At 41.6% G+C, this 15,522-nt stretch overlaps 1 protein-coding gene across 1 annotated transcript in view; it reads left to right on the top strand.

The window, feature by feature from the left end:
• MROH2B (maestro heat like repeat family member 2B) overlaps positions 1 to 14,120 on the top strand; it is a 78,467-nt gene extending 64,347 nt beyond the window's left edge. Inside the window, exons 31-42 of the mRNA XM_024247099.2 lie at positions 925 to 1,082; positions 1,598 to 1,724; positions 3,340 to 3,527; positions 4,670 to 4,810; positions 6,472 to 6,586; positions 7,192 to 7,338; positions 7,584 to 7,766; positions 11,298 to 11,453; positions 11,784 to 11,915; positions 12,355 to 12,457; positions 13,463 to 13,528; positions 13,982 to 14,120. Coding sequence (XP_024102867.2) covers positions 925 to 1,082; positions 1,598 to 1,724; positions 3,340 to 3,527; positions 4,670 to 4,810; positions 6,472 to 6,586; positions 7,192 to 7,338; positions 7,584 to 7,766; positions 11,298 to 11,453; positions 11,784 to 11,915; positions 12,355 to 12,457; positions 13,463 to 13,528; positions 13,982 to 14,088 — 1,623 coding nt within the window. The 3' untranslated portion in view covers positions 14,089 to 14,120. The remainder of the gene's footprint in view (positions 1 to 924; positions 1,083 to 1,597; positions 1,725 to 3,339; positions 3,528 to 4,669; positions 4,811 to 6,471; positions 6,587 to 7,191; positions 7,339 to 7,583; positions 7,767 to 11,297; positions 11,454 to 11,783; positions 11,916 to 12,354; positions 12,458 to 13,462; positions 13,529 to 13,981) is intronic.
• The last annotated feature ends 1,402 nt before the right edge of the window (positions 14,121 to 15,522 follow it).

Below are 15,522 nucleotides of genomic sequence, written 5' to 3'. Positions count from 1 at the left end.
CATTCTCGTACACTAGAAATCTCAGCATTTTCTTATGCCCATGTTCCCGCGATTTTTAAAAAATAGATTTTTAGAGCAGTTTTAGGTTCACAGCAAACTTAAGCACAGTTCCCATCTACCCGCTTCCCTCACATACACACAGCCTCCCAACTGTCAATATCTCCCACCAGAGTAGATTTGTTATGATCAGTAAACCTACATTGACACATTGTTATCACCTAAAGTCCGCAGTTCCATGGACTTTAGGGTTTAGGGTTCACTCCTGGTGTTGTACAGTCTATGGATTTGACAAATGTATAATGACATGTATCCACCAGTGTAAGATCATACAGAGTGGTTGCACTGCCCTAAAAATCCTCTGTGCTCCACCTCTTCTCATGTCTTTTAACTTTACATCTTTATCTGTGTTCTTTCTGACAAGGATGCCCTTCCCCACCATCTGTCTCCACCTTGCCTTTTGAAATTGCTATAAATGCTTCAAGACCCAAACCAAATGGCCCTCCAATGTGACTCAGTTCCTCCTGGTTTCCCCTGTCGGTTGTATGCACCTCATGTATACCATTTGCCATAGACTGCCTTGACTACAGGCCTTTAGGTCTATGACTGATATTCTTTATTGGATCACTCACTCCTTTTGCAAAAGGGGTACATCCTTTTCATCTTTGGTAAATTCCGACAATGGCAAACACAGCACCTGTCATAATACACCCTTTCACAAAATGTTTCCTAAATTTAATTAGGAACAAATACCCAATTCGTGAATAATCCTCCTGAGTGAGAAATAGGCCACATGTGAAAGCAATTATTATTTTTAACATTATTTAGAATTCATCAGCTGCCCATCCACAACAGGTACCTGTTCTGAGTCATTTACATAGAGGGAAAATAGCAACTTAATGTTTGACTTGGCTTTTTTCTCTTTAGCTATTGGAGATCTTAGGCACAATTTACCATCACATGCCAGTCCTCAGACAAAAAGAAGAAAGTTTTCAGTTCATGCTAGAAGCCATCTCCCAGATAGCCAGCTTTCACATGGATATAGTTGTTGTCAACCTTTTACAGAAGCCTCTGCCCTTCGACAGGTAGAACCTTATTGAACTGATTCCTTCTCCAAGGGAAGGCCACTCTGAAATGCATTGGGGAGGGATTTATGGTTTGAGAGCAAGATAGCAAACAAAGGTTGAAAATAGCTCATCTGAATAACAATTTAACAATTGGTATTTGAATCACAAGTAATGTTTTTCCAAATGTTTTTCATATATATAAGATATATATGTATTGCATAATAATATTTTTAACAATATGCCATAGGAATAAGAGAATATTAAAAAGTGAATATTCTCCTCTTTCTGGTGGCCTGGAATGCACCTACATGAGAGGTTCCCATCTTAGTGGACTTTAACAAAGTTCCGTAACCCAAGGCTAGAATGCTGAATTGTTATGTAAAACATCTTTCTTATCCCCAGGCATGGCAGCATGTCCATCTGCCCTTGAAATTGTGATTAGTCATAATGTGATTTTAGAGTGAGTCAGATGGAAAAGCTTACAGCCCGAGGGGTTGTGCCTTATCTCACAATTTCCTGCTTTGCCACTCTAGGGACACAAAGACATTGTGGAAGGCGCTGGCTGAAAAGCCAGCCTCCAGTGGAAAACTCTTGCAAGCCTTAATAGACAAACTGGAGACTGAGTTAGAAGATGACATCGCCAGGGTTGAGGCAATTTCAGTGAGTTGGACAGCCTGAACCCATCACTTGCTTGAGACTGTGCCGTCTTCTATGATCTATCCCCACCTGGAGCTTGGTGCTGTCACATTAATGACACCTCCTTCTTCTCTCATACCCTAACTTTACTCCAGTTTATAGTTATGGCTGTACTTTTGTCTGTGGCTGATCATTTTTAGCAGCAAATTTCTTTTTTTTTCTTTTATTATTATTATACTTTAAGTTTTAGGGTACATGTGCACAATGTGCAGGTTAGTTACATATGTATACATGTGCCATGCTGGTGTGCTGCACCCATTAACTCGTCATTTAGCATTAGGTATATCTCCTAAAGCTATCCCTCCCCCCTCCCCCCACCCCACAACAGTCCCCAGAGTGTGATGTTCCCCTTCCTGTGTCCATGTGTTCTCATTGTTCAATTCCCACCTATGAGTGAGAACATGCGGTGTTTGGTTTTTTGTCCTTGTGATAGTTTACTGAGAATGATGATTTCCAATTTCATCCATGTCCCTACAAAGGACATGAACTCATCATTTTTTATGGCTGCATAGTATTCCATGGTGTATATGTGCCACATTTTCTTAATCCATTCTATCATTGTTGGACATTTGGGTTGGTTCCAAGTCTTTGCTATTGTGAATAGTGCTGCAATAAACATATGTGTGCATGTGTCTTTATAGCAGCATGATTTATAGTCCTTTGGGTATATACCCAGTAATGGGATGGCTGGGTCAAATGGTATTTCTAGTTCTAGATCCCTGAGGAATCGCCACACTGTCTTCCACAAGGGTTGAACTAGTTTACAGTCCCACCAGCAGTGTAAAAGTGTTCCTATTTCTCCACAGCCTCTCCAGCACCTGTTTCCTGACTTTTTAATGATCGCCATTCTAACTGGTGTGAGATGGTATCTCATTGTGGTTTTGATTTGCATTTCTCTGATGACCAGTGATGATGAGCATTTTTTCATGTGTTTTTTGGCTGCATAAATGTCTTCTTTTGAGAAGTGTCTGTTCATGTCCTTCACCCACTTTTTGATGGGGTTGTTTGTTTTTTTCTTGTAAATTTGTTTGAGTTCATTGTAGATTCTGGATATTAGCCCTTTGTCAGATGAGTAGGTTGTGAAAATTTTCTCCCATTCTGTAGGTTGCCTGTTCACTCTGATGGTAGTTTCTTTTGCTGTGCAGAAGCTCTTTAGTTTAATTAGATCCCATTTGTCAATTTTGGCTTTTGTTGCCATTGCTTTTGGTGTTTTAGACATGAAGTCCTTGCCCATGCCTATGTCCTGAATGGTAATGCCTAGGTTTTAGAAGCAAATTTCTCATCAACCCCCCAAAAAATCTATGTATCTGTATTTCTAGATAAGTCTGTAATATATCCAAAGGACCCTGTTTGTTGAAAAACCCCAATGCTGAAAACATTTTATTTTACATGACTAGTGTCCTCTGGCAGTCACAGGACTAACATGACAGTCCCTGAGTTGAGAAGTTTCCAGACAATAAACCCTCCCTTTTCTGTGTGTTTTTACTGGTGGAGAAAACAAAGTTGAAAATCAGCCCAGAAAGAAGATGGCCTTGGAGAAAATGAGACTGCCTGACCAAGAGGCCCTTTCTCCCCTCAGGTGGCCTGTGCTATGTATGAAGTGATCTCAATGGGCACCTCTGTCACCGGCTTGTATCCAGAGCTGTTCACTCTCCTCCTGAAGCTGGTTAGCTGCACACTGGGCCAGAAGATGCCCACTTCTCCCTGGAGCCGTAGGCGGCATGTGATGCAGCAGGGAGAACAGCAACAGATCCCAGACCCCTGCAGGTAAACGGCCAATCAGGAAGTATCTTCCACAGCGGTCCTAATCCCAGACTCCAGGAGCGGAGCTGCAGAAGTCAGGGTCTGTGCTTTCTGTCATAGCATCCATTGTCCATGAAGAAACAAGGCTCTACTCTCCCTAAGCCGTGACACCATAGTTCTTCTTGAGCCAGCATCCAGTGTAGCTACACAGAATAGTCACTTAAAGAATAAGGGGCTATGCTTTCTTTCCTAGAGGAACTACTGTATTATCTTTGGTTTCTATCGTTGAGATCTTTCTAGAGAGGGTGGAATCTTGTGATCTTCAAGGCCACCAGGGAAAGAAGAAAAATAAAAATAAATACCATATTTCATAAATTCTGAGACTTCAGCAATTGAAAAAAAGCAATTTTTTGCATACCATTGAGAAAACAGAAAAGGACTCCAAAGTAAGCGTGAATCAATGCTTTCTTAAACTTTAAAATTTTTATTCTGTACTTATCAAAAGAACCCTTTTAGGATTATGAGGTATGAATTTTCATTTTATATCACATCATTCTGTTTCCCTGCCTTTTGCATAACTTTTCATTCCAATGTAAAATTATAGTGCAACATTTTTAAAGACACTTTAAACACCATTTAGATTCAACACGTATTAGGTTGGTGCAAAAGTAATTGCTGTTTTTGCCATTAAAAGTAATAGTTCCAATAATACATGTAACTTTACTAAAATGATGGTAATATAAAGAGCTATACCTGAACTAGGCAGCACATGTGAATGCACAGACAATAGCAACTACATCACAAGTACTGTCTGGCCAAGAACAATTGTAACACACATCTACTGCAAGATGCATCCTGATTTCAGAGATGCTGTTTTAGAATCAGTGAAATATGATATTTTTCACTTTTTATTCTTATGGCCTATGTTTTCTTATGGGGAGAGTGTTGACAAGATTTTGTGGCATTACTTACTGGCCCACATCATCTGTGTGTCCCCATGGATCCCAAGGCTAAAATGTGAGCATAGGGCTGCCTGTTTTTCCCTTACACAACAGCCCCTAGCCCAGGGGTGGGAAAGCATTGTGAGGAGTGGGAAGGTGAACTTGGGAATTTGCAATTCCCTATAATGGTCAACTTAGTTTTGTAACGCTGACTGTCTCCTTTAGGCTTTCAACTGCTACTTTAAAATGTTTGCATGCCCAAGCCATGAGAGAAGGCCTTGCAAAGGAATCTGATGAGGGGGACAACTTATGGACTCTACTCAGCAGTCCTAGTACCCATCACATAGGCGTATGTTCACTGGCCAGGTAATGTGCACATTTTCTAGAACCAGATACAAAGAAGAAAACAAAAACAAAAACAAAAACGTGCAATACAGGCAACTTTGCTGAGCATAATTGATTCACTTAGGACTAATAGTTGAAGGAGGACAAACAGGAAAGAAAGAAAAGGGAGTGGGAAGAGATGGTAAGATCAGCCCCACACACCACTCACCTCAAGAAACATGATTCAGGTGAACATCTTTAGACAAATTACACTTTTTTTTGAAAGAAATATTTAATATTCACATACCTAGAATTCTGTTGAACACTTTTTTAATCAGCTTTTTAAAAAATTTTTTGTTTTTTTATTTCAGTAGGTTTTTGGGGAACAGGTGGTGTTTGATTACATGAATAAGCTCTTTAGTGATGATTTCTGAGATTTTGGTGCACCCATCACCTGAGGAGTGTACACTGCACCCAGTGTGTAGTCTTATCCCTCACCCGATTCCTGCCCTTTCCCCCAAACCCCCGAAGTCCAATGTATCATTCTTATGCCTTTGCGTCCTAATAGCTTAGCTCCCACATATAAGGCAGAACATACAATGTTTGGTTTTCCATTTCCAAGTTACTTCACACAGAATAATAGTCTCCAATTCCATCCAGGTTGCTGCGAATGCCATTATTTCACTCCTTTTTATGGCTGAGTAGTATTCCATGGTATATATATACCACATTTTCTTTATCCACTCATTGATTAATGGGCATTTGGGCTGGTTTTATATTTTTGCAATTGCAAATTGTGCTGCTGTAAACATGCGTGTGCAAGTATCCTTTTTGTATAATGACTTCTTTTCCTCTGGGTAGATACCTAGTAGTGGGATTGCTGGATCAACCGGTAGATCTACTTTTACTTCTTTAAGAAGCTCCACTGTTTTCCATAGTGGTTGTACTAGTTTGCATTCCCACCAAGAGTGAAAAAGTATCCTCTTTTCACGGCATCCATGCCAACATCTTTTTTATTATTATTATTATTTTATTATGGTCATTCTTGCAGGAGTGAGGTGGTATCACACTGTGGTTTTGATTTCCATTTCCCTGATCATTAGTGATTTTAAGCATTTTTCCATATGTTTGTTGGCCATTTGTATATCTTCTTTTGAGAATTATCTATTCATGTCCTTAGCCTGCTTTTTGATGGGATTGTTTAGACAAACTACATTTAAATTGGACAGTTGGATAGGCCATTTTAAAATTTAAGCTTTGGTGGGCTTTCATCAAGCATTCCTTTTTTTTTTTCTTTTTTTTTTTTTTTTTTTTTTGGAGACAGAGTCTTGCTCTTTGCCCAGGCTGGAGTGTGCAGAGGTGCGATCTTGGCTGACTGCAACCTCTGCCTCCTGAGTTCAATCAATTCTCCTGCCTCAGCCTCCTGAGTAGCTGGGACTACAGGCGCACACCACCATGCCTGGCTAATTTTTTGTATTTTAGTAGATATGGGGTTTCACCATGTTGCCCAGGCTGGTCTTGAACTCCTGAGCTCAGGCAATCCACCTGCCTCGTCCTCCCAAAGTGCTAGGATTACAGGCGTGAGCCACCACCCCCAGCCAAGCATTCCTTTTTAGACAAATTACTTGCCTGATGAACAAACAAACTAAGATTTCCTCCGTTGTTTAGAAAAATAAGTCTCTGCTAAAATGTGCATTTTCTAGGAGCGTGGCAGTGTGGCAACACGGAGTCATATTGGACATCATGGAACAGCTGCTCTCATCTCTCACCTCCTCCTCGGAGAACTACCGGATAACCGGCACAGCTTTCTTCTCTGAGGCAAGGGAGAGCAGCCCTCAGAGCACACTCACTGGGTCCCCATAGGGTATTTCTCTTATGGTCTGGAGCCCAGTGTGCACTGGAACCAGGGAAGAGAGACTTCAAAGTGGGGGGCTTTAATAGAGGAGAGACCAGCTACTGCCAGATATATGGTACCTAAGCAGGCGGTGAAAGAGGAAAAATAAACCACCTCACCTACCTCCTGCCCTCTAGTTTGCAGAAGGCAGAGAAAGGGGGATAATAAATCTGTGAGGGATGAAACAAAGCATTGTAGCACTGACGCTTCAAATTCCGGCCTAAAAACTATTCCAGCCAATCCAGAGAAGGAAAACTATCAGTCATTCCTGTTTTCCCTGCCCCATTTTCCATTGAGACTAGACATCTGTTATGCAGGTAACCGGGTTCACATCACCATGTGAGCTTGACTTGTGTGCTGCTCACATCTAGAGCTCAGCTTCAGCAAGGCTTGCTGGTTCACCAGAGGGCTTCCTCCTCCGCTCCACAAGCAGTGGGGTCCTCTCTTTAATTGTACTTATGATATCTTTGGCACTCTCCTGAAGGGGGGCCATGCGCTTAACTAAAGGGGAGGAGTGTGTTGATTTCAGCTCATGAAGGAGCCAATCCTTTGGAAGCATGGGAATCTGCGAGATGTGCTGATCTTGATGGATCAAAGTGCCTGGGACTCCAACGCCACTCTGAGGCAGATGGCCATCCGAGGGCTTGGCAACACAGCATCTGGGGCTCCTCACAAGGTAAAAGGCATTCTAAGGGGAAATGGTTCACTTAAGTAGAGTTTTGAAATAATTATTTACTAACCCACACCCAGTAGTTGCATAAAAATTAATTGGAAATCCAGATACATTGCTGAAGTGGTAGTTCTTGGGTTGAAGTACATGTGACCCTGACAAAATTTCAGTCCTCTTGTCTGAGGACTCCTACCCTATTCCAGATATGCATAGAACAATTTTCAAGATTAAGAGGTCTTATTTTAAAATAGGTGAAGAAACATAAGCAGTTAATGCTAGAATCTATCATCAAAGGCCTGTATCACCTGGCTCGCACTGAAGTCGTCTGTGAAAGCTTGAAGGCTCTAAAAAAAATCCTGGAGCTGCTGACAGACCGAGATGTGAGCTTCTACTTCAAGGAAATAGTGCTGCAAACAAGGACCTTCTTTGAAGATGTAAGTGAGCCTGTTTAGGAACTTCCCTTCCCAGAAGTGAGTGAACAGAAAAAGATTTAGGTAGTGCTCACAGAAGACATTGTCAGTGTCCCACCCATATTCCTTGGCCTGCCCCAGACAGGTCACCTGCAGACGATCTCCACACAAGCTGTTGACTTCCTGTGTCTCTCTGCCTGAGGGTGCTCTATGGCCTGGCAGTCATGATTGGTCTAAGCTGGGTGAGCCAGAATTGTTGGGGGAAGAAATGCCCTGGGAAGGACCCTCAAACAATAAGAAACAAGAGTTTGTAGATAAATGTCCTGGCTTCCTCACCCCTCAGAAAGGGTTGATTGGCTGTTACAGACACCTTAGGACCCACAGAGTTTAGACTATTTACTGTCTGGCCTTTTAGAGAAAACATTTGCCAGCTTTTGATGTACTCTATAATCCCAATTTCAAAAAAGATCAGTCAGCAGTCCTAGGCAGAGAAGGGTCATTTTCCTCTATGCCTTCCAGGAAGCACATTTTAGTATTTATTTTTTGGTTATTCATTGCCATCAATGTAAAAATGTATTTTTAACCTAAACCTATTATTTTGTAATCTAAACGTGCTTCCTCATGTGCTATTGTCAGAGGAGATGGAAAACTGCTAGTTGCCTTCTCTAGTGCATTCTTCATAAACATTAAGGCTTTATTCGATTACCTATTTATCTTACAGTCTGCAGACTTGAGAAGTCTTCATTTCCTTCGTTATTCATCATAAACCTAATTTTTCTGCTCATTAAATATTTTGCAAGCCTGTGACTGAGTTGGACCTCTAAATGAGGCTCAAGAAGTATTGAATAGAATCTGAGGATATATTACCTCTCAAATCCAACCTTTTCCTATTTCTTTGCTCCATTCTTTTTTAATTTTGCCGTTTCTTCCTGATTTTGGCATGCTAACTATATGAACCTCTAGATTTTAGTCTGTAATATATGCCCACAGCATTCTTCAGTTTCGTATTTTTGCAGTTTTTCTTGTCTATGTGCTAGCCTAGACCTGGCCTTTGAAAACATCTTTCTGCTTGTTTCCAACTATTTCCTCCAATTAACCAACATCACTTTTAGGCCAGGCATGGTGGCTCACGCCTGTAATCCCAGCACTTTGGGAGGCTGAGGCAGGTGGATCACCTGAGGTCAGAAGTTTGTAGACCAGCCTGGCCAACATGGTGAAACCCCATCTCTAGTAAAAATACAAAAATTAGCTGGGTGTGGTGGTGCGCGCCTGTAGTCTCAGCTACTTGGGAGACTGAGACAGGAGAATTTCTTGAACACGGGAGGCAGAGGTTGCAGTGAGCCGAGATCATGCCACTGCACTCCAGCCTGGGCAACAAGAGTGAAACTACGTCTCAGAAAAAAAAAAAAAAAAAAAAGCAACTTTTAATTTTCTTGTCCTCAAAAATGCTTACTGGGGTAAAAATAACAAAGATATTCTTTTTCTTCATTGTACAGGGCTGAAGTCACCCCTTCAGAACCCCAGCTGTTAAGCTTCCTGGATTGTTGTTGATCTGATAATAATTCTCTTAGATCTGAGCCTCCAGTAAATCACAAGTCCACTTGACAATTTTGTGGTCTAGATAATGTTTCCCAGTGTCATCAGAGAAGGATAAAATGTGCTAAAGTCTTGCTGGTTGTTAGCTCAGACCTTGCTCATCTCTAATAGTTGTCAACTCCATCTCGTTTGCATAAAAGTAAAGTTGGACAAAACTTTGGCTCTTATTTGTTCTCCAGTAATGCCATCTTTACATAAGTATATTTAACTCTATGATCTATTGCCCCGATATTTTTATGTAGATTAAGCATAGCTTTCTATAATCTCCAAGTTTTCTTTCTTTGTTTCTTTCAATATTTAAATACTTTCTTAGACTTTTCAAAACATGGTGACACTTGAATGAAATGGTAGAACAGAAAATGTGGCTGCTGCCCCATGCTCCGTTCCCTTCTTGCTACTATTCCGCACACTGTCACCCTGAGCAACCGCTTTACCCTCTGTGACTCCATATTCTCAAGTGAACATGAGGACATTGGACTAGACGTTCTGTAATATTTCTCCCAGAATCCAAAATCCTTTTGCCACTTTTTCTTTCTGATTTTTCATCATCTTGATTGGTTGATTGTTCCTGGACCTATCATTAGCTCATTGATTTTGCAAAATTCAACCTTTTTTAACTAAATGTCTCTCTACCTTTTTGGTACCTTGTTTTTGGTTAGCTTTCTCTTTCTAAAGCGGTATCTTTTAAAAAAATATATCCTGACCTTATTCCTAATAAATCTAAAAAATGTGTTTCTACTTTCATTTTCATTATACAAGGTCACATCTGAGCTTTTCTGACCGATTTTCCCAACAAACCATCATTTTTTTAAAAGATCTATATTAACTTTATTGTTTATCTAAATAATACTCTGTTATTCAGGACTGCTTTTTCTTTAATCCCTTTTTGTTCATATGTGTATTTTAAACTAGTTTTCTGGGCCTAAAAATAAAAAGACTTCCATGAAATTCATCTCACTTCATTTCTTCCCCGTCAGAACTCTGAAACATAACTCCAATGAGGTAATAGGAGGCCATCTTCCTCCAGTACCTTTCTCTTGTTTTCCATTTTTTTTTTTTTTTTTTTTTTTTTTTTAAGACAGCGTCCTGCTCTGTCACCCAGGCTGGAATGCAGTGGCACAATCTGGGCTTACTGCAGCCTCCTCCTCTCAGATTCAAGCAATTCTCGTGCCTCAGCCTCCCAAGTAGCTGTGACTACAGGCACGTGCCACCAGGCCTGGCTAATTTTTATATTTTTAGTAGAGACAGGGTTTCACCATTTTGGCCAGGCTGGTCTCAAACTGTTTACCTCAGGTGATCTGCCTGCCTCAGCCTCCCAAAGTGCTGGGATTACAGGCATGAGCCACCGCACCCGGCCTCTCTTGGTTTCCTAAAATCATTGCCTGCCATCCTGGACAAAAAACAAGAAAGTTCCATAACTTCACATACTCAAGAGTAGAGCTAGGCACTTCTGTGTTTAACCTCTCTAAGAACCAAGGCCCAAATTCCCAAACTGCCTGTAATCCCTTTAGAAAATATTTGGTGTCATGGAGAATAGTACTAGGCCTTGGACAATTTAAGATTAGAGGCCCCATAATTCTAGGCTAGTAACGCAACCAAACTAAGTAAAATACACAACTAGCAGAAACCCTCCCTGGCTTTCTCTATGAGTACCCCCGTGTACCATTCTTGTGGTCATGGTCACACTTCCTCACTAGCTACTCAAAGACAGCAATCAACTCTCTGGCATCGCATAAACCCCAGACCCAGGGTATTTTAAACTCATGTAGTATGGAGAGAAAGCTTCAGGGCAAGAAAGCGAGTTCTTGGAACATTTAGAGGCCGTGACTATGATGGACAAGTGCCTGGGTTCCAGCCTTCTTTTCCTGAAGTGGGAAGGGTGGGATGAGAGCCGAGAGTGTGCTGGCAGGGAATGGCCTCTGAGAGGATATTCACCACGACATTCATTCATCACCACAGGAGCAGGATGATGTGAGATTGACTGCCATCTTCTTATTTGAGGACCTGGCATCCCTAACAGGAAGAAGGTGGAAGATTTTTTTTGCTGAAGAAGTGAAAAAGAGCCTGATTTCATTCCTTCTGCACCTTTGGGATCCCAACCCCAAGATTGGAGTTGTAAGTGCTCTCCACAGACACCTGCACCTCCTGCTCTCCCCATGGCTGAGAAGTACCAATAAGCCTGGTCTAGCTGCACCAGGAGCCAGATCTAAAGTCACCCCTTAGCGCTGAACCTGAAAACCTCTTCTCCAGTTCTAGGTTCTTCTTACCATCTCTTCCCAAGTTTACTCTTCCATTCTTGAAACTGGGAAGGTGCCAGCAATGACTATAAAGCCATTCACACCACTGACTTTTACTGCTTCTTTCCCAGTACTATTCAGCATTTTTTCCCTTCTGGAAGGAGATCCTAACGTTCTGGACTGTGATGCAGAAAACTCTGTTTTCCAGGCTTGCCGTGATGTCTTGATGGTCTGCATTCCCTTTTTGGGCCTCCAGGAACTCTACGGGGTATTAGACCATCTCCTTGATCAGGATCTACCAAGGGCCAGGGATTTCTATAGGCAATTCTGTGTGAAACTGGTGAGTGTCCAATAGATGCTGCCTCCAAAAAAGGCAGGACAACGGTCTAGACAAATCCTAGAAGGGCAAACAATGTAGCAAGGAATCTCTGGCCAGAGCCAGAACTGCCTTGGAAGGATGGCAGTGATATCCTGGTTTCACAGGTTATAGTGACATAGAGGTATCCTGCCACAGGACCCTCTGCTCCATTCCCAAGTCCTGACTGGGATATATTCTCCTTGGTTCCTAAAATTCATATCTGTTGATTAATCTCTTAAACTCTGATGCCTTCCTAATTAAATGTAGATCTAAATACCCATAAGACAATTTCAGCCAATTAATTTATGGCTCTGTGAGTGCTCACTGGCCTTTACAAATCCGTTCTGAGGACCTATAGGATGCCGAATGTCACAAAGGTTCACTTTCCAGTTGCCCTCTTTGTAATTCACATCTCTTCTAGGCCAAGAAAAACCAGGAAATTCTGTGGATCCTCCACACACACTCCTTCACCTTCTTCACCAGCAGCTGGGAGGTGATCAGGAGTGCAGCTGTCAAACTCACAGGTGAGTACACATCCCCATTTCCTACCCAGATATGTCTGCTTTTTCCATCTAGTTTTGCTTTGACCAGAAGCTATCCAGTATGAACACTAGTATGACTGGTATAACTTTTTTATTAAAGCCCAGAAAGGGCTTTTATCTTACATCTTGTAACATCCTCCCTCAAAGAAACCTGCTTCCTTTTGCAGTGAAAACTCATAACCTCTCCTGACTCACCTACACTCATTCTCCTCCCATCTGAGCCCTTCGTGCTCCTTCTGGCTCCAAGTCCTTGCTCCTTCTTTTCCCTAGATCTTTGCTCCCAGCTACTGCCCTTACATAAACACTTTTCCTCACCTCATCCCATAAGATAACCTATACTCAACATCCAAAGCTCAATTCAAGCTGTGAGCTTTGGCAACATGATACAAGTGGGAAGAATGTTCATGTGGGAGCCAGCAGCTCCTGGCTCTGCTACGTGATTCTGGAAATTGACTTAACTTTATGTTTCCTCTCTGTCTGATGTATAAAATAAAACATAAATAAATCTCTAAAGATCCTTCTATCATGAAATTCTAAGTCTTACTTTGAAGCCTGTTCCAACTAATTCAGCCCACAGACAACAGGCCCACTCCGTTCACCATCTTTAAGGCCAAATTTAAAATCTGAAGATTCCTTCTTGAATCATACATATGATCCCCCCCGCCGACTACATTATGAATTTTTTGAAGACAGAGACCCTATCTTACACACACATTTGAAATCCCAGCAACAACTAGCCTCCTTAGAAGATCATTGTGTGAACTCTGCCAAATACTCTGGATAAATGACTACTTGCAGACAAGGCACTTGGGACCCAATAGAAGTCACCCTGACATCATTCTAGGGGGTGCCAAGGAAGTCATATAGTTTGCTCATTCACCAGCCTACCATTTACCTTCTCACCGGGTGCAGAGTCTAACCTGATCTACTTTTCATGGCTTCTTCCTCTGTCATGAAATCAGTAACATTGTCTCTTATTAACTTTAGATGCCGTTGTTCTCAATTTGACCAGCCAATATGTGGAGTTATTAGACAGAGAACAACTGACCACACGTGAGTACCAGCCTAGTTTCTTCCCAGTATATTGTTACATTCTTAGGAAAAGAGAAAATATTGCTGCTCTAAGTTCCACGTCAGCCCAGAACTTGAAAATCTTAGTACCAATTATTGTCTCTGATGCTCTCTAGACACTAGAATTTCTCCAGGGTAGAAAGCAACCTCCAGCTGCAGCCCTTTGCAGGCATCAGAAACACCAATAGACTACGATTTTCCAATTGCCTAAACCTACTGATCACAAGGTCAGGGCCTTCTCTTCCCTTATTTCAATGTTAAAATCATTTCTTGTAGTTCCACATCCTACCTTTTAGGATAAAATGTGAGCATGAGGACCTGAGCCCCACTTGGGTCTGGCCGTCAGTGCTAAAAAGCTGGGCCTTGGCTTGGTTTGCCCTTCTTGCTGGGCTCTGACTCTCCTCATCCACTTATTTGCTATTCTTGCCATTTCAGGGCTGCAAGCACTTCGTCAAGATCCGTGTGTTAGTGTCCAGAGAGCAGCTGAGGCTGCTTTGCAGACCCTCCTGAGAAGGTGTAAAGAGACAAGCATTCCTCTGTAAGCCATCAAGAAATAAACTGCTGGCTTTTCCTATATCTGACTCCTGTCTTCATCCTATTACCTCACAAACTTGCGGCATTTTGAGGAAAGAGATGCTGCCTAGGATGGGGATATTGAAGTGGTGGTATATTTCTTCCTCTCCAGAATCTCCTTGGTGGCTTCCATTAGCAAAAAGCAAATCCCACAAGTTCACTTCAGGGATAACGTGTGATTTGGATCGTGAGAGCCACATGGCTTTGCCTAGGTTAGCCCTCTGTCTTGAGAAAGTAAGTCCCAGCAGATATCAAAAAGTGGCAGAATTTGACCCACATAATTCTGCTGCCACTAAAAAGAGGTCCACTGTTATTTTCCGCATGTAGCCCTTTCCTCTCAGATCTTTGTCAGCTTTGAATTACTACCCACACTCCTCTTTTTAAAATCAGTCTTATGATAAACTTTAACCTGCCTATTCTCTCCCAAGTTGTAATTTATGTGTCAAGACTATGCCAGGTACTTTTCTACAAAAGACCCTGTCTGGCATTCTATTAAATATCATCATTTCCTTTCTACTTTTATCCCAGAGCAACAGTGCATATGCACACACACAAGCACGTGTATGTGTGTGTGTGAGTGCGTTCATTTCTTCATAGTGTCTGGATTATTATTCTTTCTTGTTTTTCACAATGCATAAGTGAAAGGTTACATACTTGAAATTACATGCTTAAAAAGAAGTTTCTTTTTTTTTTTTTTTTTTTTTTGAGACAGAGTCTCTCTCTTCTCTCTGTCACCCAGGCTGGAGTGCAATGGTGCAATCTCGGCTTACTGCAACCTCCACCTCCCAGGTTCAAGTGATTCTCCTGCCTCAGCCACCTGAGTAGCTGGGATTACAGGTGCCCACCACCACGCCTAGCTAATTTTTGTATCTTTTAGTAGAGACAGAGTTTCACCATGTTGGTCAGGCTGGTCTTGAACTCCTGACCTCAGGTGATCCATCTGCCTTGGCCTCCCAAAGTTCTGAGATTACAGGTATAAGCCACTGCCCCCAGCCCTAAATAGAAGTTTCTAACACAGATACTGGCACTCATTTAAAAGCACCATCATGATCATTTATTAGCACCATTATTAATATATTACTTTAGAATGTCCCTGCAAATTTTTATTACTTATATTCTAATATCTTCATCTCCAAGCTCTTTGGGGAAACATCTTTGTTTCTACAAAACCTAGGGAGAAGTAGAATCTTTTGGGTAAGAGATCATGGGCTAGGAGTCCATTTCTTTATTCATTTAACAAATATTTATTGAATGCCTACAGTTTTATAAGGCATTGTTAAAGCCACTGGAACCACAACAGGGAGGGAAAATAGAAAAATTGTGCCTTTAGGGTGCTCATATTGTATAAAATCTGTGTATAAATTCCAAGAAATGCAGCCAGCCTCCCAGATAACCCCAGTGAT

The sequence above is a fragment of the Pongo abelii genome, chromosome 4 (assembly GCF_028885655.2).
Source record: "Pongo abelii isolate AG06213 chromosome 4, NHGRI_mPonAbe1-v2.0_pri, whole genome shotgun sequence".
NCBI lineage: Eukaryota > Metazoa > Chordata > Mammalia > Primates > Hominidae > Pongo > Pongo abelii.
The sequence above is the reverse complement of the archived record's forward strand: the minus strand, read 5'-3'. Positions and strand labels throughout refer to the sequence as shown.